Source organism: Candida pseudojiufengensis (assembly GCF_024610245.1).
Source record: "Candida pseudojiufengensis strain CBS 10847 chromosome Unknown scaffold2, whole genome shotgun sequence".
Classification (NCBI taxonomy): domain Eukaryota; kingdom Fungi; phylum Ascomycota; class Pichiomycetes; order Serinales; family Debaryomycetaceae; genus Lodderomyces; species Lodderomyces pseudojiufengensis.
This window is the reverse complement of record NW_026261524.1, coordinates 703,714-728,612: the sequence shown is the minus strand read 5'-3', so window position 1 is coordinate 728,612 and position 24,899 is coordinate 703,714. Positions and strand designations below refer to the sequence as shown.

Genomic DNA, 24,899 nt, shown 5'->3' with positions numbered 1-24,899 from the left:
TACATTTAATTCAATTTCGATTGCAAAAACTCTATCACATCCAATGATTTATTTGAAATCCCATAAAGTACTTAAATCCAATGCTCTATCATCTATAGCATTAATTCTTCTTCTTAAAGCTTCATTAAAACATATTTCTTGAGCCAAAGGGAAAAAAGTTTGTGACCAATTTTTCTTATATTGTTCAGTTTCAGCTACAATTTCCTTTAATTCTAACTCTTGAAATTTTATTTGAAATTCATATTGTTTGTACATATCATCACCAATCAATCCATTTTGATATAACTTATTGAATATGGCTTCATTTTCTTTTAATTTCATACTTCTTCTTATTGCTTCTACTGCTCTACGCAATAAGGCAGCTTTCATTACTTTTTCATGAGGTTTTTGATCTTTTGATAAATTTGGGTCTGTGTATTGAGATTTTAGTTGTTGATATATCGAAGAATTATAATTTTCTTTAAAAATTGGCTCTATTTGTTTAAATTGATTTACTCTTCTTTTTCTATAAGTCATTGAGAATATAATGAATAGTGATAATACCACTCCAACATATATCAAGGGTGTAAATACCGATATTTTGATAACTTCTGGCTCAGGAATCGTTGTTTCTTCGGCCATTGTGGACAATCAAATTCAATTAGTTAGATATGAAACTATGTTGTTTTAGTAGATTAATACCTCGTGAGATAAATTTTCAACACGTCAAAAGTTTCAAAATCACGCATGGTAGCATTTTTAGCATTATTCAGTGCTACTCCAAGAGTGATGATTTCACAATAAAACTTCCAATAGATCCATGTATAAATGAGCTATTAGTAGGTATAGGCGAGTATGAAAAGTATTTGAAATTTTGGCTTTTTGTTTAATCTTGTTTTGCACCCGTATTAACCTTTAACATTAATAATCAAAAAATCGAGACAATCGAGACATGAAATTTTACGCAGGATTGAAGTATGTGGGGATTAGATGTCTACTACTCTACATACTTTTTTCAACTCCTGAGTAACAACATTAGATAAGAAGATACGTTTTGGGGCAACGGTAGCATATTTTCAGCATAAAGATAATCGAAACTGAAATATTGAGTTGAAAAACTTGAATTTTTAATGCAATTTTTTACTCATGCAAAATTCATCATACTCAACGAGTTACTCCAGAGACAACAACCATATTCAAATCAATGAGTCCAAACTACAACACTCGAGATTAAAAGAAAAATACGAATCAAACTCGATCAAAGACTTACCCAATGGTATTGATGAGATAATTGAAAAAACCTCAAAGCTTCAATTATCCACTAACTCAAAACGAAAGGAAATATTTGTGAATGTTCTAAATCCTTTAATTTTAACAGCAATATCCGCATTTGTAAGAATACATAAAATAGATGCAGCCAATAGGGTGATATGGGATGAAGCTCATTTTGGGAAATTTGGATCTCATTATCTTAAACGTGAATTTTATTTTGATGTTCATCCACCTTTAGGAAAACTTTTGGTTGCTTTATCAGGCTATTTAGCTGGTTATAATGGAGATTTTACTTTTGAAAGTGGTTTACAATTTCCAGAATCAATGAACTTTACAATAATGAGAATTTTCAATTGTATGTTTGGAATTTTAATTACACCTATAGCTTATAGAACAGCAGTACTTTTGGAGTACAGTCAGCTTACTTGTTGGTTTATTTCTTTGATGGTTATATTTGAACAAATGTCTTTGACATTATCCAAATTCATTTTGCTTGATTCAATGTTATTATTTTTTGTAGCTTTTACATTCTTTGGGTTGATCAATACTCACAAATTAATAATCAACAAAAAGGAAATGTCAATGAGTAGTATCAAGTGGTTTATAATTACTGGGATCAGTATTGGATGCGTTTGTTCGGTAAAATGGGTTGGATTATTTGTAACAGCCTTAGTGGGGATCTATACTGTTTTTTATTTGGTAGTAGAATTTTATAAATGTGTTGCCTCCAAAGAACGTTCACAATGGATTGCTTATACACAGCAATGGATTTTGAGAATATTCACTTTGATTTTAATTCCATTAAGTATATACATGCTATCATTTAAAGTCCATTTCTTGACACTTAATCACACAGGTCCAGGTGATGGTTCTATATCGACCTTACTACAAGCTTCTTTAATTGGTAACACGATTCAAGCTGGACCAAGATCAGTAGCGGATGAATCGTTGATAACCTTGAGATCACAAGGGCTTTCTCCTAATTTACTTCATTCTCACGCACATACATATCCTGAAGGTTCACAAGAACAACAAGTCACCACATATGGGTTTAAGGATGATAATAACGACTTTATTGTCGAATTAAAGAGACTTACGGAGTCAAATATAATTCAGAACCACGATATTATTAGATTGCGTCACAAAAAGACTGGTTGTCACCTAACTGCCAATGCTATTGGTGCGCCCATATCCAAAAATCATTATGAAGTATCTTGCTCAAACCCCAATCAAAACAATGATAAACATGAATGGATAATTGAAATACAATCTCAAGAAATTTCACCTTCAATTCATTTTCACAATGAGAGTGGAGTAGAGATCCATCCGATTTCTACGAATTTTAGATTGAAGCACAAAGTTTTGGGTTGCTACTTAGCCACTACTGGAAAATCATTACCGTCTTGGGGTTATCAACAAGGTGAAGTTATTTGTCGCTACTCTTTATTTTCCAAAGACAAAAATACTTGGTGGAACGTGGAAGGACATATTAATGAAAATTTAAATCCACCCAGCTTTGATTATGTTCCACCTAAGCCAAAATTTTGGAAGGAATTTTTAGTTTTAAATTATGGAATGATGGCTTCTAACAGTGCTTTGGTTCCTGATTATGATAAATTTGATAAATTAAGTTCTGAGTGGTGGGAATGGCCAATTCTAAATACAGGTCTAAGAATGTGTGGTTGGGGAGAGCATGAAATTAAATATTTTTTAATTGGAAATCCTTTTGTCACTTGGTTTTCAACTTTTTGCTTGGGTACTTTCTTATTTTATGTTTTGTTCAAAGCTTTCCAATATCAAAGACAGTGGTTTAATTACAGTAAAAATGATGATTTATTGGGACAAGGTATTCTTCCGTTTCTAGGCTGGGCTTTCAATTTTTTTCCATTCATATTTATGGGAAGAGTTAAATATTTACATCATTATGTACCAGCTTTGTATTTTGCAATATTTGTTAGTGGATTTATGATGGAAAAACTTATTTATCAAAACAGATATTTTCATAAGTTTGTTACACAACTGGTCTATATTATAGGTTATTTTTTTATAATCTACTCATTTTGGTATCTCAAAGAATTGGCTTTAGGAATGGAAGGTTCTTCGAAGCAATATCATCATAAAAAACTACTAGACTCATGGATGATTTGAAAATTATCCACGAGATGAAATACAATAAAATACAATATTATCTTAAATTTAAATAGACGGTGTAGCAATATACCAAATTAGTCGTCATGGAAGACTCGTTCTAATATCAGCCAGATTAATTTAAGAAAACTGTTCTATCTCCCAAAGAAATTGAAGCGGACGCGAGTCAGCATGTTAAGACAACCGCTGACGTATATTGAGGCTAAACGTACCGCTAGACTTTTCTCTGTATTGAACTCTACGCTAAGAATTTTTGTCCCAAAACTTTTGCGCGAGACTTGCAAATAAATGTGTTAATTCGAATGAATTGATTTTCACTATGAGATCTACCTTTATTATTTCACTAGTGAATCGGCAGTTAATTGTACTTATCGTGGTTGAGTAAGTTGACAACTAAATCATACTTCTGTAAGTTACATTTCCAAAAATCAATCGCATGGAAATCTTGACAATTAGGCTGACGAGACCAAATTAAGGGAATACTCCTTAGAAAATAACTACCTTTTCATACCTTCGTGGACTTAAATTGATCAGTAACCCGTAATAGCTGTCGCTTAACAAATAAATATTTTACCAGTGAAGTAGAACCTACTTTTAACACTTTTGACGCTAGATGTAAGCTTCTTAACGCCGTGTAATGCTCATGTAAAATATTTACTGCATAATTTTGATGCTCAACACGAACTACCACGATAATGCACTATGTATATTATTTTGTTCTTGTTTACAGCTGGTAAAGACAACTTCCATCGTTACAAGGGGGACATGATTTGACCAACGAATGAAGTCAACAAGACTTCGGGGAACTTTATGCAAATCATGCACAAATTTGAAAATGAACTGAATCGCATAAACAGGGGTTTGAACACCCACAAGTTTATGCACACAATCATCCGATCATCATCACTCTAGAACCCGACAATGATAACAAAATTAAATAACTCAACAAGCATGGATCGTCACTCACACTACTACAAAGGTAACATTGATAACTTTGATCCAACATATTAATGAAGTCTCTTTTGGGTATTCAATTCAACAAATAAGTACTATTCAAATTTGAATTGATCAGTCCATAAAAGTAAAAAACTCATTTCTTTTTATACACTAATACAAAAGCAATTTAATTTAAACTTCTCATTAGCAGTTAAGGCTGATTTACTAGCTCAATTCTACACTGTTTCCCAATCATTCCCCCTCCAGATTATACACACTAAATATAGATAGCACAACTAATAAATCACTTTGTACAACGGTGCATATCGTAATTCTTCGTTATTCCTTCTAGCCCGTCAAAACTATACACATGTCAGTACAGGATATTGCTAAATCTACGTAATAGATCGTAACTTCTCAACCCTAATCTATCGATAATGCAAGGGAAAGGTTTAACAACTGCAGATGATTGATAATTTAAATAAGTCCACTCCGAATCATGTGATATAACGTGTATTTCAAAAGCTAGCGGAAACTTCTGGGTATTCTCTCAGATCAAAGCAACATATGCCGACTCTATCAGTCCCCGTAGATAAGTGGTTACGAATTTAACCAACATTCACCCAAGTATGTTAAATTGATGGCATCAAGCAGACTGTAAAACGAAAGACGCTAAACATTTCGTCAGATTAATACGGGGAATATCAACGATACAATGAGCTTCGGAATACCAGAACCTAATACCTGCTATGAAGCAAAATGCTCATAAGGACTCATACGCTAGATGACAGATGATAGAGATTACAAATACCTCAAGTAATATAAATACCTCGAATTATACAAACACCTACCCCCAGAATAAGCAAATAACTCGTTCTAGCATATTTTGGATTGGAAATTCAATGATTAGAATAATCAAACAGCTTTGACGTTGATGAATGGATTATGTTAAAGCATGAAAAGCGTCAATTGAATTAAAATCACTCATTCGAATCGTAAACTTTAACAAGTAAAATTAAGGTTGGCTAATCTATTGACCAAAGCTTGACTTGAAGCCTCATTCCCAACCAAGCTGCCAAAACTAACGGATGATCGCATACTAGTTTAGAACCTGATGAACATAAATCTAACCGATGTAGTAAATCTAAGTGCACATCTAGAGTCGCGAATATTATTGTACCTACCACAAATATTTAAAAACATATACAAGGTACTCTCGGTGATTATTTTTTGAATAAGCTGACCAAAAACCCATATGGATGACCACCTCCCACATGAACGGAAAACTTACTGAAATACTAAAATCGCTTTTCGCATAGAAATCAATGTTTCGTCAACCAAGTTCTTAAATAAAGTCATATAATCTAAACAGCAAAATGATAAACTTTTTGGGGGAATCAGAACAATTTTGTACTGAATATCTGTATGTTTAACATATATCCTTTTATTTCAGGCGACTCATCTTTAGGGATAATAAATAGCATTACAGTTCCGGTTCACATAGCAGTCCCATTTTATAGTTATGATATGTTCTCAGCAGTTCAGATTGTTTCGCCACTCTGATTCATGGATAATCGATCTACTGTTTTAGTGCAGTTACTCTTAATTTTACATATCTTCGTTCTTTTGTATTTTATTATTACTAGAGCCTCTCAATATTTAGGTAAGTACATCTTAATCTATGTTTTATTATCGAAATTCGTTATTAGTATTTACTATATGTCTGCTTTAATGTTGAATATATTTTCGTTATTATACTTGACGATTGATATAAATATTTTTATACTTATAGGGGATTAAAATACCGACAGACATGCCTGGGCTCATACAAAAGTGATTTGATGATTTTGACTAAACCGGCCGTGTGTAGCTTAAATTTTGCTCATTAGTTTCTGAATCAAAAAAAAAATAGTTTCGGGCATGTAGATAAAACAAATTTATAGAGAATATAAAGTATTCATGAAATACGACTGTTGGAGAAAAAACTTGTTGTGACGGTCAATCTATGACCGCCGCAGCAGCAATCAATTAATAGCAATCTAAATTTGTTGTTGTTTATCACAGTATTTTTTACCTATCAAGTATTTTTGGATTTAATCCATGTTGCATCTCAAATTTGGGCATGCAAAACTTATGTTATCCTGTATTTAATAATTTGGGATGATGTGTTAACTTGATTTTGATGTGGGTTTATTCAGATCCTGTTTGCTTCATCTGAACTTCTATATGCTATCGTTTGAATTTTGGTGTGGTGCTGATTATTGCTACGTATTGGTTGTACAGCTCATTGTTAATTTCTTATTAACTTTAAATTTTTATGAAATCGGTGTGTTTGGATTGTAATTTAAATAAGTTTATTTAAGCAAATGTTTCAATCGTTTGCCAATTTCGGGAAAGATTTCATCGGCAGGTTTCAATAAAGCTTTCTAGTTTGAATTCTTATTTGAATCACGTTCCCAGGATTAGTATATTCGAGGTATACTATGCTCATTGTTTTTTTTTTGTTATGCCTATATTTGTTTGATATGCGGATTTTATTTTTTTGATATGCTGGAAATCACTATTTTGATATGCTGGATTTTATTTCTTTGTTATGCTGGAATTCACTATTTTGATATGCTGGATTTCATTTCTTTGTTATGCTGGAATTCACTACTTTGATATGCTGAAATTTATTTCTTTGATATGCTGGAAATCACTATTTTGATATGCTGGATTTCATTTCTTTGTTATGCTGGAATTCACCAGTTTGATATGCTGAAATTTATTTCTTTGATATGCTGGAAATCACTATTTTGATATGCTGGATTTTATTTCTTTGTTATGCTGAAATTCACTAGTTTGATATGCTGAAATTTATTTCTTTGATATGCTGGAAATCACTAGTTTGATATGCTGGATTTTATTTCTTTGTTATGCTGGAAATCACTACTTTGATATGCTTGATTTCATTTCTTTGTTATGCTGGAATTCACTATTTTGATATGCTTGATTTTATTTCTTTGTTATGCTGGAATTCACTAATTTGATATGCTGGATTTTATTTTTTTGATATGCTGGAATTCACTATTTTGATATGCTGAATTTTATTTCTTTGATATGCTGGAAATCACTATTTTGATATGCTAAATTTTATTTCTTTGTTATGCTGGAAATCAATATTTCGATATGCTGAACTTATTTGTTTGGTATGCTCGATTTCGCTATTTTGATATGCTGGACTTATTTGTTTGGTATGCTCCATTTCACTATTTTGATATGCTACAATTTTGCTGAGTTCAAATTTGATATGCTCTATGCTCGATGTGTTTGAGTTTTAAATTTGTTACTTTAGTGTGGAGAGTTGATTATGCGAAATTCCGTTAAGCATAGTCTCTAATTGTTAATAAGCTCAGGACCTTGTGTGGAGTTGTCTTTAGTACCGAAGCCGTTTTTATATCAATTATCAATTTTGCTTGGTGACAGATCCCGATCAACACTCATTTAGCTAAAACTTTAATAAAATTAATATGTAATCTCATTTTTAGACTAAAAAAAATTGAATTTTAGAACCCAAGTCCTTCTTCCAATGATCTCGGTAAATTTTGCTTTTAAAGCTAGTAGAAAGTGAGTGACTTCAATTTAAAAGTTTTCATTTGGCAGTCAAACCTACGTTAGTTAATTATTAAAAGCTGATAAAACGATTTAAAAAATATATAAAATATCGCTTTCCAATATACTATTTGAGGATACATTCAGTATCACAATAGTCTAATAACCAAAATTTTGTATAGAACAACATGCATTTGAATTGAACTTAACACAATTGTTATAATAGATTCATGTAATTCACAAAATTTTGCAATCAAATAAGGTTCTATTTTTGAAAGTGAAAAAATTTAAAACTTTCAAATATGTGCATTGTAACGGTAATTTATACCTTAAGTTAACTTTGCTTTAATGAACAATGAAGTGTTAAACTTGAATAATAGGGCAAACTTTTGACTTGAAGAATATTACATTGCTTTTCAAAAGTTTTTAGTCATTAGGTGATATAGTTAAGTTGAGAAATTTCGCTCTAGTCTGTAATAAATTTATACAAAAGCGAATATATATTTAATTATACTAATACTATATGCAATTTACTCGTTAAAAAAGTAGCTATTTGAGTTTATCATCAATATCATCACCATGATTATCTTAGAAATGATCATTCACTTTTTTGAATGCAACCAACTCAATTTTGGGGATGTCAAATTTTGAATCATGAAGTCTAACTGTTCTTGTTTTTCTTTAATAAATTTTTGTAAAGAAACATAATCATGATCATGTCTTTTTAAATCATTAATCAATTCACTTTCGAATTGAGTAATTTTATCTGAAACTGATATTAATCGACAACATGCTTCAATTTGCAATTCTAATTTTTCTTCTTCCAGTAAGTTTGGATCCACATCTGCGATCAATAATGAAATGGTTTCTTGAATTTCTTGAAAGCATTTACCTTCTTCATTTAACAAATTATTGATTTGATTCTGATTCTGATTTTGATTTTTATAAGAAGAACTCATTTTGCAATAAGCTCTTGAAATAAATTGAAGTTTTTAATATAAACTTTTGAAGTAATGTAAAACAAGTTGAAAAGAAAAATTGATATAAAATAAATTTAAAAAATCTATTGTTTATATTTTGTTTATATATTAATATTACTTAATAGAACTTTATAGCATTAATAATAATGATTAATAGGGGTAGTAGTATAGTAATAGTATATTAATACTATTGTATAATATATTACACAATATTCAATCACTTAATTTGTAGATTATATAAACAATTATTATCAATATATATAGAGTATAGTAGTAGTAATAATATAGTAATATATAATCAATATAAATCATTCATACCAATAAATTGTACTTCTATAATAATAGTTCAGTTTAAAAAACAAACATTATTCATTTTGATCCCTTCGACTCTTTCTGTATTTTAAATGTTTTAAATTTAGAGTTTAGATCAATTGCTTTAAGACTTTGTACATGAATTGTATTATAATAATAACACAAGTAATTTAAACTTTATTTTAAATCTATTGTTTGATTTAATTTAATTTTTATTCTTAGAATTAATTTTTAAATTGGTCAACAAATTTGATAGTAGAATAATTACATAAGTAGCTATCTAGATGACAAATCTATAGAAAGATTTGTTTTTTGGACAATTAGTTCATCTGCTAATGATACAAAAGTTTTCAACGAAATCTCGTATTATAAGAAAAAAAATACTAAATCGTAAATTGACGTCATAAGTAAGGGGTAGGTAGGTCGGTTATGAGATATTGAAGTACAAATATAATGTTTCAAACTTTACCTTCACTTGCACAACAATGCAGCAACTTGCATGTTGTACTTGTGAATCTTTCAAATTCATTTAAGGTACATTTGTATGTTGATTGATGAAAAAAAAGAAACAACCATAAGGGACCAAGTAAAGATACATCTTAAAAATTGCCTGTAATGTTATTTCTTTACCCATACTGCTAGATATATACGTGAGGATTTGATTGAGGATGAATATATTACTAAGGTTATAAACAACTTTGAACAGATCTGAACTTAAAAATTGACTTTGAATTAAACTTCGATAAAATTCGCTATCTCACAGGGGATCCTTTCTTCTATTTCCTCTTTTTTAAATGCTATGGCATTGTTAATGCTTCAATCTCGTTATGATTTGACTTTGTAATGCTTTGACTATGTTCTGCTTCGATTTTGTCATGCTGCTATGGCTTGCTTTAAATATCGTTATGCCATAGTTTTGTTCATGTTCAAACACCAATACAATGATCCAATGTAATTTTTATTATATGTTGATAAATTCGGTACTCATTTCATTTCTTGGAGGTCAGTTGAAGATGTTTCTATTCTTGGCTCTAAATATAGTTTGACTCTATACAATTTTGATTTTGAGTCTATGTACCATCATGTTGACATGGAAGTATGATCTTATCCTTTGAAACCACATTATGTGATTTTAGATTCATTAGTTGAGAACAATGAATTTCCATTACTACCAGAACCAATCTTTACATGATCTTTACTAATAAAATATTTTGAGAGTTATTGAAATTGACTAATGGAATAAATTTGATCAACTCTAATATATTAAGGAAAAAAATTTATAACCTTATTACTGAATTATCATTATTTGAATGTGTGAATCCAAATCATTTTCCTTGTATAACCTAAACTGAGGACAGTTATGAATACCATTATAAAAGCGTATATTTGTACCCTTGCTAATAATTTAAAGCTAAAGTAGGATAAGTCGGAAAAACATTAGGAATCAACTTGCTATGTAATATCTGAGGATGAATATCACAAAAAAACAAAATTTTAAAGATCTAGTAGATAACACGTATTTTGTTGATGATGAGTAAAAATGAATAGAGTTGCTTCAGTTGTTACACGAAACTAATAAAATTTTATTAAATTAAAATTGTAATATTCGAAATTTTTAATAATGTACATTTGTATCGATATTTATAAGTATAATCAACCTTGCTTAAAGGACCAAGAGGAATAAAATTTAAATGAGACAACATATAGTAGAAGAAGTGACTATTGCAGTTACCATTCAATATTTTTTAGTAGGGCTAAGTTGAAAGTTTCGCTCTATATTAATAATTACAAGAAGTAAATATATTTATTAGTTAAAGTAATACTATATGCAAATTACTATTTAGTTAAAAAAAATAGATCAAAATGATTCTAGTTTATTTGAAAATTGAAGTTTTGACTCGTGTTACTATTGTATAATCATTAATCAATCTCATCATCAGTCTTACAAGAAGAACCATCAACATAATTACAAATTCAATATAGATTTAATACGTTCCCTATTTTCGAATCTTTCCAATTTTGCATTAATTTGATTTATTCTATCTTTAAATTCATTGAAGAGATCTCGATTAACTTTCGAAATCAGTGTTTCTGAATAATAATAATAAATTTCTTGATAAATTTTTAATAAATCTATTAGTAATTGAGCTTTTTCAATTGATCTTTCCTTAATTTGCAGCTCGTTATTCAATTCTTTTTTTAACCCAAAGTCCTTTGTTGACCAATTAGCAATTTTTCCAAGTTCTTTTGAATTGATATCAACTTCTCTTTCTAAAATATCAATTTGCTGAATCAAGTCTTTTGTACCTTCAACTTTAAAAATTTTTTTTAATTTTAATTTTACATCTTGTATTCTTAATTTTGCTAGAATAGCTCGTCTTTTTACGAACTCTTTTTTCAATACATTATCTAAATCCAAAATTTCTTTATCAGAAATTTCTTCATCATATTCTAACAAACAACAGATATCAATTGACCGTGATAATTTTTTTAAGGTTTTTTTTCTCTCAATTGAGAAATCATAATCCAATTGTGCTTCAAATAAATTATTTTGAATTTGATTTTGATCTTCGTCAAAAGAGCTCATTATGCAGTGAGCTCTTAAATGAAATCGAAGTTCTTGAAGATGTCTTTTGAAGTTTATAATAAATTGAAAAAGAAAAAGTGATATAAAATAAATTTAAAATTTTATTTGTTTATATTTTATTTATATGTTATTAATATTAATACTTAATAGAACTTTATAGAATTTGTTTTGTTAATTAGTTAATAGGGGTAAGAATATAATACTATGGTAATATAATATATAATATATTATGTAATATATTACACAATATTTAATTACTTAATATATGTAAAATTATATAAACATTTATAATCACAATAAAAAGTGTAGCATTAGTAGTTAATAGTATATTAATATATACTAACCATCTATACCAATGAATAGTAATTCTATAAAGATAAATCAATTTGCAAAATAAAGTAACAAGGTTGGTCCATATATTACTTTCAACTCAATTTATATTCAAAATCATCTAATTGTTTCATATTTAAAGTTTAAAATAATTGATTTTAGACTTCGTATATCTCCTGTATATAAAGTACTGTAAGTAAGTAATTATATTCTATTGTTTAGTTTAAAATTATTAATTTTTGATCTTATTCTTGGTCACTAATACTTAATTTCTCAATTAATCACCTTATTTAATAGTATCATAATTACATAGTTAAGAAATCAACAATATTGCTGCAGGAATAATTCTTCATTTGTTAATAATTTAAAAGTCTTTTAACATATAATCTCGTATTTTAAGACAAGAAAAAACTATTTAAACCATAAATTGACGTCATATGTAAGGGGTAAAGACGGTTATAATCTTATCTTAGATCACAAATATAATGTTTCAAACTTTTCCTTCACTTGCACAACAATGCAGCTAACTACATTTTGTAATTGTAAATTTGACAACTCATTTGATGCATATTTGTAAGTTGAAGGATAAAAAAAAGAAACAGCCTTACAATACCCAAATAGAATATATGTAAAAAACCATCAATATTACAATTCCCTATAAACATCAAGCTGGATATAGATACTCCTTTCAATCTAATTGCGGATTGATATATTTACAAAAGGTTTTATGCATCTTTTAGCCTATACACTAAACCAAACTCTAGAATGAATTTCCAAGAAACTAAGCTATCTCTCACAAAACCGTTCTTTCCATCTTTTGAATTTTTGTAAATTATTTAATGATCTTGATAAAATATTACTTTTTAAATGAAATTAAGCATTGCATAGAAAGCTCTTTATTTGAGCCTCTCGTGCCATAAAATTTGAATCTAACAGTTCATTGAAAAATAACAACAAAACGTTTTGTGCGGTCCAAACACGAAAAGATAAAAAACATGTATACTTCCATCAAGTACTCATTATAGAAATTACAACTATCAGTTAGTTGTTAAAGCTAGACTTATTAAATTTCCTTTAAGTTCATTTGCTAGGCTATTAGTAAAAGATAACAGAGCTACCAAATACACCAGCCTCAATTCAATTTATGTTTCAATTTTTATTTTGCGATGAACTGTTTTATATTAACCATTTCGAATTATTTTGTTCACGTACCTAATAATGTTTTACCAAAATTTGGTGAAATAATCAAAGCATTTCCAAACTGATTAATCCGTATCAAGATTTACCAGCTACGCTTTTAAATATCTAATGAATTAATTTCATATCTTATGCCGTACATATTGTTTAAAAGTTCAACATCAACTCAACAGATTTCACAAGTTTAAAGATCATTGAAAATAATTAAAAGTGAACCACCAACTTCACCAAATTATGGCGGATCCATTAATGCTTCTAAGAAATATGGAGTTTCAAGAATGAAAGTCCATTGAGGCTCAAGAATTTCCTTGTTCAATATTTTCAACATAATCTGCATTAAAGTTATTTTAACCTGGTACTGAAAAAATTATCATATTGCAATATTTTACTTGCTCACTGCCTATAATTAATAGTAAACCTATGTGACACCAAAGTTGAATATTCATTTCAAACAAAAGATTCAGAAAGGAAAATGTTACTTTTATTGAGTTCAACTGTTACTAATCAAGTTTGTGAAGAACGTGTAACTAACTTACTTTAAAATTCTTCATCTTTTGAGACTTTTTTCGATCATATGTTTATTTCATTACCTTCATAGTGAAGTGTCAAGATTGTGTTAACACAATTGGCTTGCTCATTCATCATCCACTACCAAAAATCAAAGCTTTAGATACCGCTATAGTTTAAAATGAAAGGTTCTTGAGTCATTCTATTAAGCTCAAAGTTTTACTACCATTTATACTTCTAGAGCTTCATCTTTTTCAAATTCAATAGTCCAACATGCTAAGTGCAACTACTTTATCCAGGCCCATATTCAATCCTAAAAATTATGAACTGGTGAGGGTTCAGATGTTCTACTTACAAGTTTCAATCACGAAAAATCCATTTGCACTGAAACTAACATTTCATTTTGATGTTGCTATTGTTAATTTAGCTTTGGAAAAAGTAAGACACATTTTGAAAACAAAACCATTTAGTTAAAGATTTGTTCAAAAACCACTAACTGTATGTTCTGATCAAGATAAACTTGGTCAAATACATTACAACAAAATAATTCTTTCAGCAAATTTCAAGTACGGCATACTGACAACTAAACGCAGTTATTTGAGGCGAACATTAATTGATCATGAACTACGTACGAAAACACTCTTCCGAAAAATTAACTGCAATACCCATCATTTTGCAACAAAATATCACAGAAAAAAGTCAAGCGGCAAAAGGAATAATTTCACCAGATCAAAAATTGTATCATATTAATCAAGTGAATATTTTCAAGGGTTGTAACAAAAGAAATTTATTGGTTGTCAAAAATAAATAAAAGTATGGACTTTACCTTCTAATCGAAACAACTCAATTGAATCTATAGTTTGAAGAAATATGCTGACACAGACTCAAAAGATCCCTAAGCTAAAAAAATGATCAAGTTTTGCTTGAATTGAAATTAATTAACTTGAAACACTCCGACAACCAAATCAACAAATGGAAACCAGTATTTCTACCTTTTGATTAAGTTTAAATACTTTATCAAAATGATATCATGAACTTTCAAAAGACAATATAGTAAGAAAATAAAAAAAATATAACAAAATGCAGAGGTTTTTAGTGGGTAAAACTGAACTGCTAATTCAAAATTAAACTACGAAATAAGTATATAGAAATTATTAGTTAGAAATCTTTTCTTTTAGACTTAATTTATTCTTTTACTGTTTAGCAAGCTAGACTACTAATTTAATAAACAATCAATAATGAAAAAACAAAATTAACTTGAGTCTACAGCAACAGATTCAAAACGAAAAACCTTTGATATAGCCATTTACGAATTACAGACGTACTTACTATTTCAAATAACAACAACAGATAGCTTTTATAATGATGCAGTATTCATTTTCTAGTATGGATGAGCTAGAGAATAACAACTAAATTTTGAACATAAATTTTGTTATTAGGCTAAGTCTGCTTAAACTAAATAGAGTCTACACGGCAGAAATTTTTAGAAGGCAAACAAATTTAAAAGGTGCAGTTAAATGAGAAGCAAATTTATTAAGCAATTTATATACCACTTTATGCAAAATATAGTTATTCAATTATTGCGCCAACTCGACCCTGTGTAAAAATTATTATTCGAAATGAAAAAATGATTTACATATGTGTTTTCTACCCTTTTATTGTTATTTGCATGACCATTAGTACTATCATTATTTAGCTGCTTTGAAAGGATTAAAAAAGATCCTTTGGGTGTTGGCTTCAGCAATATCATCATTTCTCCCATCATCAATAATAACATCATTTCTCCCATTATCAATAATAACATCATTTCTCCCATCATAATTTATATCATTATTATTGCTTTCATCATCTGGCACAGTAATAATTTCATTTGTCGATTCTTCATCCGGCACAGTAATAATTTCATTTGTCGATTCTTCATCTGGCACAGTAATAATTTCATTTGTGGGTTCTGCATCTGGCACATTATCCATTTCATTTGTAGATTCCGCATCTGGCACATTACCAATTTCATTTGTATGTTCTTCATCTGATAATATATCAATCATTATATCATTATTGTCTTCTTCTTCAATTTCCATGTTATTGTCTGGCATTTCCTGGTTGATTACCTCATCTGGTAAAATATCAATTATTAAATGATCTTCATTTTCCAAGCGTCCACATATTTGTTGAACTCTACTATAATTTGATATATCGGAATTATGACTATGGAGCATAATATTTTCTCTAATAGTTGGGATATCTTCATAGTGATTTTTGTAATAAGTAAATGATTTTATAATATAAAATATTTGAAAGCTTTTTTTACAATTGACTAACGATAAATTGTAAAAGGGTAAAAATTTGACTTCACGTTGGTCCCCCACACCAGCTTCATTATTAAGTTCAAAAAAACCATAAAATCTTCTAACAATTGAATTTCTACCAACATTTCGTTCTAAACAACTTTTGAATTGTTTTAAAGTCATCATTCTGTTCAATTCATCAATTGCAGTTCCTGGTAGTTGAAAATATTGATATAAACTGGCTTTATTTACATGTACATTACTCAAATTATGATCAAATTCTAAAATTTGTAAGTCAGGCTCTGCCAATAAGATTCTATAGAATTTGTAACCAATATGGTGTTGTATAATATCCCTAAGATTATGGTTGTCACCGTTGATTACAACTATGACCAAATGATTTTCGTTATAGATAATGTAACATCTAGAAAAATCTTCTAAGAACATGAAGCTAATAGCATAATCCTGTTTCATTGTACTTCCTAATAAATCTTTAGAATAAAAAATAAAATAATTCTGTCTTGTTACGTTATTATAATTCAAGTAGCTAAGTTGTAGTTGTTGACGAAGAAACTCAATAAGGTTTTCAGTTGATTCAGGTAATAAATTGGTCTGTTTGTTGATGATAAGCTGATTCAAATAATTTTTGTTTGTTAAAAAACCTTGTTGGAACGCCAAGAAGTGTTGCTGAAAGTTTTCATTTAGGACGCATTGGTGACCGTAATGATTACTTGTGATTAGTATCTTCAAGTCAATATAATTTGTGATTAACATAGCCCCACATCTATCATTGTGTGTACATTTGTACGCACTGGGCAGAACTGCTAATAGTTGCAAGCCGATTACTAATACTTCTTGACATTGTTGCAAAGCAGCTAAACTTCTGAATGTTTTTATAAAATACTCATTATAATGCTCCCAATTAGTATATATATAATCAATATTCTGATCGACTGGTAAATTGAATGATCTTGGATTATATTGTTGAGCTTGTAATTGTTGATTTCGGTTTTGATTCATGTTGATTAAAAATTGATCATAATGAAAATCTTGGTTGTAAAAATAATTAATTTTATAAATTGATTATATTATATTTGAATATCTTATAATATGTGTATTATCTCTATAATAATAATAATAATAATAATAAAAATCATAAAAAATCTATTTGATTTTGTGTAACCATACACTCAAAGTCGCATTTTCAAATGTTATGACATAAATGATAAATTATAATAAACGTCAGTTACAGAATCATTAGTAATATTTTTATAAAATGTTCAATTTAAAATATGCAATTATAACCTCTCGAAATCTTCCTGTAATTTACCTGATAGCGTACTTTTTTGATTATTTTGCCATATAATGGTCACTAAGTGCTGAGAGCTTGATTTGTAACAACATCCTTTCCAGCAGACGTGAGTTCGCTCATTTTTTCGTTAAAGAAGTCTTTCCTCCTTAATTTCAATATCCAATTTCAATTCGTCTTCTTCTGCTCTGATAATCCATTCTGAAAATCTTCGACACATTCTTTATATTCTTCGATAAAGCTGAAACTTAAATCGGAATTATAGGGTATAAAAAAACCTTTAAGCTATCGGTTTTTTTTTTTTGACCCTTCGTTCTATTTTGTTAATTTCATTTGTATTCTCATTTATTAAATTGGTGACGTAGCTGGGTTCTTTTGAGTGACTAAGTCAATGCTTTAAAATGGGTCTTGGTTCTGCTGGATGCAATTCGAAAGTATCTACCTTAAATTTGTTTTGCCATATTCTTATTATTGCAAGCGTTTGATGATTAGTGATTGCTTGGGATTTCAATTCTTTTCATTTTTTCTATTATGTAACTTATTTATTAGGTAAGCATTCTATATAGTTAAGTAGTTTCCTTATTCGTAAATTATTTCCGCTCTACTTAACACTAATTTCATTTATTCTGTCTATTATGGACATAAGTTATAGTCAAGTTAGATGTACCAAATAATTTGATGGATGTTTTATAGCTTGAATAAGTGGATGAATAACAAATGTAGCTTGAAAATAAATTTTGAATATAGATCTGTAACCTATTATAGAGTCTACGCAAGAGAATCTTTTAAGGAAGGAAATTAAACCAAAAAGTGCAATTTGGATGAGAGATAGATTTAGTAAGCAATTTATACCAATTTACGTAATATCTAGTTGAATATTCAATTGTTCTTTTATTTGCGGAATTTTCGTTAGATGTTGTTATGAACCTACTACTTGCACCATGTTAGAACTAATGAACGTAATCAAGTTTAACATGTTTTCTAATTCTTCCTTCAAAGCTCTCAAAAAATTAGTAAAAGTTTCATGAAATTTTGAATGAGTCTTTAGGTATGAAAATTCAAAAAGCTCTAACTTCAAAAGAATAAGCAGGCCCCATATTTCTTTAGTTCGATCTTTATATTCCAGAACTCTGACAAAATCCGTTAGATAATAAATATATATTCTATCTTTATTACTTAATTATTTAAGTCTTTAAATTTATATTCTATATTCAATGCACTAGATATTTCATTTTCCAATAAATCAGTTAAAGCAGTTCCATCTCTCAAAGTGATCCATTTTCCTTCAATTAAATCATATCTTTTTGGCCCACTTACCGGTGAACTTAACCATATTTGTTTATTTGGTGGTTGTTTGTTTATCACATAGGTTCCATGAGGTGGTAAGTGTAAGGTTAAAACCCCATGACTAAGTTCTGCATCAACTTGTTCGTACTCTTCATTCAAATCTTCTAAAGATTCTGCTAAATTATCAAGATATTCATTTGATATATTATTATACTCTAAATCCAGAATTTTGTCTATTTTACCTTCCAAATTTTCTCCTTGAGTACTAACTGAGTAGAATCTTTTACTGATATTTTTTGAAAGGTTTTCATGATTGATATTTTTGCGATATATTAGGTTGTAATTGAATATTTGGAATGTGTGGCTAAAATTTTTGATTGACTTTGAATTTATCAAATGCTTGGAGCTTCGAAAAGAACTAACTTTTATTAGACTTCTAAACATTCTTTTCTGATATCTTGTAGCTCGATCGTTTAAATGTATAATTCAAAGATCAATTGATTTGAATGATATTATTCTAATGGCTGAAGTTAGTGTCTCCACAAATCTATAAAATTAGTTGAATCTGACCGAGAAATCTTTAAAAGTCGGTTAGAATTAAAATCATAACTATTAGCGATGATTATCTGCTACCAAATCTTCTCAATTTTTAGAACTTGATTTAACTTACCAAAAAGATCATTAAATTTTTCAGCTTCAATTCATAGTCTTCAATTTTCAATTATATGAGAGACTGAATATTCTGCTCAAGCAAGTTTTCTATTATTAAAAATGTTTTTACTAATCATATTCATTGCAATTATCATCTGCATTTTGATGCTATTGTTACCATATTATTCAGGTTTAACGTCAGTGAAAATTGAATCAAATCATCATAAATATCAAACAAAGAATAAGAAGAGAGATAATCATGAACCTTCGATTCTGGCCAAAAACAACAATGAATATGGATATGTTTCACCAGACAGTTTTCTTAGTGGTGAAGAGAACAAAGATGAGGGATTTTTAAAACATAGTGCAGCTGCTTTAAAGGATAGGTTGAAGTTAAATCAAGAAGACATGCCTATCAAAATTCAATTAAATAATGGTTTATCAGATCATTCTGGAAATATTGATGGTGAATTAAGGAAAAGAAGAAAAGAGAAACTTGATTTAAACACTGATCCGAATTCATATGATTATGATTTAGACGAGTTAATAAAAGAAGAAACAAATTATGCGAAAGAACAACAACAACGAGAATTTTACAAGAATCAATTGTTTGGGGAAGAAAAAGAGGCAATGGTTTAACAAGGCTACTTGAGATCTTATATTAGATTTTTTGTGTTCAAATTCGCGATGGTTTGCATTATAAGGTAGAGATCGGAATAAATTTCAAATCCATTTGCTTTTAGATTTAGCTTTCAACAACCATTTGCTTAAATCCACTTGCTAATCAAATGCTTACATTTTAATGGCTATTACACTAAGTATCAATTTTGTCTCCGAGGACACATTTAAGCTAGTATGTTCAATTTGTGTAAGTATTTTGCTAATTTTAATAATTTCTGATATCACGAATAAGAATGAAGGCGTCAAAGAAATTTTCAAAATTCCAACAGAAATTCCTATATTTGGTCATTGGTTTGAAATACAATCTAATCCTTCTTTTGTATTTTATTTTTGGTGGAGAAAATATAATCAATCAATTTTTCAAATTAAAGTTGGTTCAAAAAAAGTTATTATAGTTAATTCATATGAGGATGTAGCAAATTTATGGATCATGCACTCTTGTCAAAATAATTCACGTCCTATGAGTTATACATTTCATAATGTTGTCAGTTCCTATCAAAGCTATACAATTGGCACTACTCCTTTCAGCTTCACTTTTAAAACCAAAAGGAAGCATTTGGGTTCATTGTTGAAAAAAAATTCGTTGGAGACTTTGTTACCTATAATTAAGAGTGAAAGTTGTTATATTGTGGGGCAAATCGTCAAAGATTTCAAAGAGGGTGAGTCGATCAACTTAAGAAGTTACTTTCAATTCTTCGTGTTAAGATGTTGTATACACATGAGTTATGGCTTAGTTTTAGATTGTTTTGGGAAAGATAAGGAGCTTTTCATTAACATTATTCGAAATGAAAGCGAAATCATAAGGTTGAGATCACCGTTTTCAAATATTCAAGATGCAATACAATTTTTAAGATTCTTGCCCTTAGTGAACAATACAGAATTTGCCCGGGAGTGTTCAATAAAAAGAGAGAAGTATATGACTTATTTGTACAAAAGGTTATTGGAGGGAATGGATCAAGGAAACGAGGAATGCATGAATAGCTTAGTTGGGAGGTTAATTCAGGGTAAATGTAAGTATGACTTAATTGATCAGGAAATTAATAGCATTTGTTTAACCTTGGTAAGTGCAGGTTTAGATAACACGCCCTTGACTTTGGATTATACTTTAGGAGCTTTATCACAACCCAAGACTGGATTAATATTACAATCTAAAGCAAAGGAATATTTTAAAAATGAAGACAACAGCTATGGATTACTCAGTTCCAATAATTATGAAAAAAGCAATTCTTATATTGTTGCAATTCTTTTGGAATCATTGCGGCATTTCACTGTACTACCATTGGGATTACCAAGAGAGACCACTAAACCAATACATTATAAAAATATATTAGTCCCTTCTGGCACGATGCTTTTAATGAACGCATACGCCGCGAATCATGATCCTACCTATTTTCATCAATGCTTTCGATATATACCTGAACGTTGGTTGGATGAGGAAGGTATGATTAACTACAAAGCTAAAAAGTTTCAACATTTTGCATTTGGAGCAGGTTCTAGGATGTGCATCGGACAAAATCTTGCAATGAATCAAATGTATGTTTTTTTATCAAAATTTTTGTTGGAATTCGTAATTGAACCACCAGAGGAAAAACATTTAATGGAAATGAACCCCTTTATCAGTAATGCCAACGCTAAAGCCACATCTTTCGAGCCTAGGTTTCACAAAGTGCGATTGAAAAAGAGATATCAAAAATATGACTTCATACAAACAGGATGACTATTAAATCAAATAATGGCTTTGTAAATAGCTATTTAGCACGTACATAAACAAATACATTTTATCCACTCTTCGTAATATTAAAATAGTACAACGTAGGATCAATATAACCTGTTTTTCTAACAACGACAGATTTAGTGCTTGCACCTAGTGGTAATTCATATTTCAAGACACCTGTAATAATCAAATCAAATGGATTTTCACTAATTATTTCCCATTTTTCAGTATTATCCTGACCAGTGTCATTAGAATAGGTGATTAATGTAACGTTTTTGCCAGGGTTCAATAATTTAATTTCACCTTTTTGGACAGTAGGTTCCCTTGAAAAAAAGCCGCCTTCAAAATTCATTTCTGATTCTAAACTAGTTATTGTACCCAATTTCACGGTTTCAACTTTTGATGAAGAATCTTTAACGTGGTATTCTTTGGACACATCCATAACATCTGGAAGGTATCCGCTTCTAGCAAATAAATCTAATTCAACCTCTTTAATATCGACGTTAAACCAACCAGGATTGAATGCCTCCACTACAATATTGAAAACAAGTTCATCTTTACTAACAATTGGATTTTCAATGGACGTAATCCCAACGTCTGTTAAATCTTTTGTGGTTGCCATAACGAAACCTAAAATAAATCCGACTGATAATATGACCACAATGCAAATCAATGTATAAATAAATGATTTAATGCAACTTGATCTTTTTTCAAATTTTTGATCTAAATAGAAAGGTTGTCCATTCAAATGATTATTATTTGTAAAATTCCTAGAACCTTTTTTATGCATTGGTAAGTCCGGAAGATCAAAATTGTACGATCTGTTCGAATTTTGATCAAAATCATCAATATCATAATAAAAATTGTGTTGTTGCTGTTGTTGTTGTTGGTGTGGTTGTTGAACATTGTCATTATATGGAAAAGGAAAAATATTTTTGTTCGAATCATGATCAGAATTACTTAGTGGCTGACCTGTTGATAAGTATCTTCTCTGGCGTTTAGATCCAGATGGATTCATGTTCAATGATCTATAATGAGGAATTTTCTTCTGAGGATTTTTCAATAAAGATGATGATTCATTAGCATGTGGAAACTTAACATTGTTGTCGTAGTATATAAGTTCGTCGTCAAAATCTTCAATATCTATATCGTCAGGTATAGTACTATATCTTCTTGGTTGAGAGCCCTTTTTATCAAATAATTTTGACGTGGTGGATCTTAGTTTTGAGGAAGTTGTTGATGATTTACAGTTTTTTCTTGACGTGTTTTTGCTGGAAACCGAATGAGTTGTAGATGATGAAGGAGCATGCAAATGCTGTAATGATGATATTTGTGCATGTGTTGGTACTACTGTATTAAATTTTTCAGCATCATCTTCTGAGGATGCGTGTTCTACCATATCATCATCAATTTCGTTGTATGAGTAGGCATCGTCCTGGCGATAAATATCACCTATCGAATGACCTATTGTTGTATTTTGAATGTCAATTTGACCTTGATTTTGATTTTGCTCAATAACTGGTGTATGATGAATTTGTGAGGAGTTAGCTTTGCCATTATCAGACTCGGAAATTGAAATTGAAGACAGGACCGGATAATTCTGGCGTTTGAATGCAAGAGGTTCTAAATGGCTAGCACTCGTCATAGAATTGACTATCGACGGAGCCTTATTTCCCTTTGATTTAACTTTTTCTGCTTCATCCTTAGCATTGAACCCAATACTTCCACTTACACTTACATTATCCAATATGTTGAATTGATTTGGGGTATCGTCATCATCATCATTGTCATTTTCATAAACAAAAGTCTCATCACTATCGCTACTTTCGACATCATCAACGGCACTCGCTAATTTCGCAGCAAAAAAATCGGTTTTAGTTGAACTTTGTTTTGCTATTTTTTTGTGCTTAGATTGTTTGTTGGTGTCTGATAAATTTGTGACCGAGGACATGTTTAGTCCAGAATTATTAGGGTGATTCATGAAATTAGGTTGCTGGGATTGTTGAGCCTGAGTAGCTTGTTGTTGAGTTTGATGTAAAAATTTTGGAGGCTGAGAAATTTGATGTTGGGGATTGTCTTGAGGATCTTGAGGTTGTGACGATACATGTTGCCGCGATGGATAAAGTTTCGAATCGATATAAGATTGCTGACTTGAAGCTTCATGAGTTTTCAGAATATCATCATTATTATTCAACTTATTAGTCAGTTTTGGATTTGACACACCTGGAGTGGAGACTGCACTATTATTGTTTCTTAAGTTGGTTAAGGTAGGGGCAATGTCGGAATTGTGGGATTTGGAGTGTAAAATAGGAAAAACTGTAGATTGAGGTGATTTGTTTATTATGTTGGATATCAAAGTTGGATTTTTAGGATGAGGTTCTCTAGAGTGAATGATTTTTTGTTTAGCCTTTAGTGACTTATTAATATTTGAAATTGAATTCTTATTTAGGCTCGGAGAATGTGACGCTTGTGAGATGTTACCAATTTGATTTAAACTTGTTGATGAATGATTTGTCGACAACGGGCTTTTGAGCACATTACCGTCTAGTATCGATGATGTCGTTACGATATGTTTTCCCTGTTGTGGAACTTTGTCCTTGTAATTTCTATTTCTATGATCTGTATTGATTGCTAACGATTTATGATTCTTTGACGGTGATACTTTAATTGGCTCGTCAACTTTTGTATTATTGGAGGTGTGGTTTATATCTGGTATGGTCTTATTGGTTTCATTAGACGTATTTTGACTCAGTACTTCATTGCGTTGTTCTTCTGAAGTTTCATTGGACATAGTTGTCGTATCATCTAATTATCCTACGCATATAAAATTTGAATCACAAATATAAATATGATGAAGTTAGTTGAATTTAGTATTTGAGTGGAAAGAGTTTTTGAACTCTTTAAAAATGAAATATATAATATAACTTTCCCAAAGTACTTGATAGTGTAAATTATAATGGTATTATTATTTATTTATTAGATTTGATATCGTAAATAATGCGTGCTTCTGAGCTACCAAATATTTTGTGCCAGCTGCTTAAGTTAAAAATTTACGATAAGCAATAAGTTTATGTCATTCTACAAATATTATTACAAAATTCATACACATTTCATTATACAAGGATGATAA

The 24,899-nt window shown here is 29.7% G+C and overlaps 8 protein-coding genes across 8 annotated transcripts; 2 read left to right on the top strand and 6 right to left on the bottom strand. All coding sequences in view use genetic code 12, as the record gives it.

The window, feature by feature from the left end:
- Positions 1–48: 48 nt before the first annotated feature.
- KGF55_001208 (Sec63 complex subunit) lies at positions 49–621 on the bottom strand (the record flags this gene model as incomplete). Its single annotated transcript, XM_051755760.1, has 1 exon — positions 49–621. The coding sequence occupies one exon, from the start codon at positions 619–621 to the stop codon at positions 49–51; it is 573 nt and encodes a 190-aa protein (XP_051616249.1).
- Positions 622–1,125: 504 nt separating this feature from the next.
- On the top strand, positions 1,126–3,399 carry PMT6 (dolichyl-phosphate-mannose-protein mannosyltransferase; the record flags this gene model as incomplete). The annotated part of the gene is made up of 1 exon (XM_051755759.1): positions 1,126–3,399. The coding sequence occupies one exon, from the start codon at positions 1,126–1,128 to the stop codon at positions 3,397–3,399; it is 2,274 nt and encodes a 757-aa protein (XP_051616248.1).
- A 5,129-nt stretch (positions 3,400–8,528) lies between these two features.
- Positions 8,529–8,885, bottom strand: KGF55_001206 (uncharacterized protein; the record flags this gene model as incomplete). The annotated part of the gene is made up of 1 exon (XM_051755757.1): positions 8,529–8,885. The coding sequence occupies one exon, from the start codon at positions 8,883–8,885 to the stop codon at positions 8,529–8,531; it is 357 nt and encodes a 118-aa protein (XP_051616247.1).
- A 2,299-nt stretch (positions 8,886–11,184) lies between these two features.
- On the bottom strand, positions 11,185–11,805 carry KGF55_001205 (uncharacterized protein; the record flags this gene model as incomplete). The annotated part of the gene is made up of 1 exon (XM_051755756.1): positions 11,185–11,805. The coding sequence occupies one exon, from the start codon at positions 11,803–11,805 to the stop codon at positions 11,185–11,187; it is 621 nt and encodes a 206-aa protein (XP_051616246.1).
- Positions 11,806–15,527: 3,722 nt separating this feature from the next.
- KGF55_001204 (uncharacterized protein) lies at positions 15,528–17,147 on the bottom strand (the record flags this gene model as incomplete). The annotated part of the gene is made up of 1 exon (XM_051755755.1): positions 15,528–17,147. One exon carries the CDS (start codon positions 17,145–17,147, stop codon positions 15,528–15,530), a length of 1,620 nt encoding a protein of 539 aa, XP_051616245.1.
- A 1,465-nt stretch (positions 17,148–18,612) lies between these two features.
- Positions 18,613–19,167, bottom strand: YFH1 (ferroxidase; the record flags this gene model as incomplete). Its single annotated transcript, XM_051755754.1, has 1 exon — positions 18,613–19,167. The coding sequence occupies one exon, from the start codon at positions 19,165–19,167 to the stop codon at positions 18,613–18,615; it is 555 nt and encodes a 184-aa protein (XP_051616244.1).
- A 327-nt stretch (positions 19,168–19,494) lies between these two features.
- KGF55_001202 (uncharacterized protein) lies at positions 19,495–21,772 on the top strand (the record flags this gene model as incomplete). The annotated part of the gene is made up of 2 exons (XM_051755753.1): positions 19,495–20,007; positions 20,288–21,772. 2 exons carry the CDS (start codon positions 19,495–19,497, stop codon positions 21,770–21,772), a joined length of 1,998 nt encoding a protein of 665 aa, XP_051616243.1.
- Positions 21,773–21,833: 61 nt separating this feature from the next.
- Positions 21,834–24,560, bottom strand: VAC7 (Vac7p; the record flags this gene model as incomplete). Its single annotated transcript, XM_051755752.1, has 1 exon — positions 21,834–24,560. One exon carries the CDS (start codon positions 24,558–24,560, stop codon positions 21,834–21,836), a length of 2,727 nt encoding a protein of 908 aa, XP_051616242.1.
- Between the last annotated feature and the right edge of the window lie 339 nt (positions 24,561–24,899).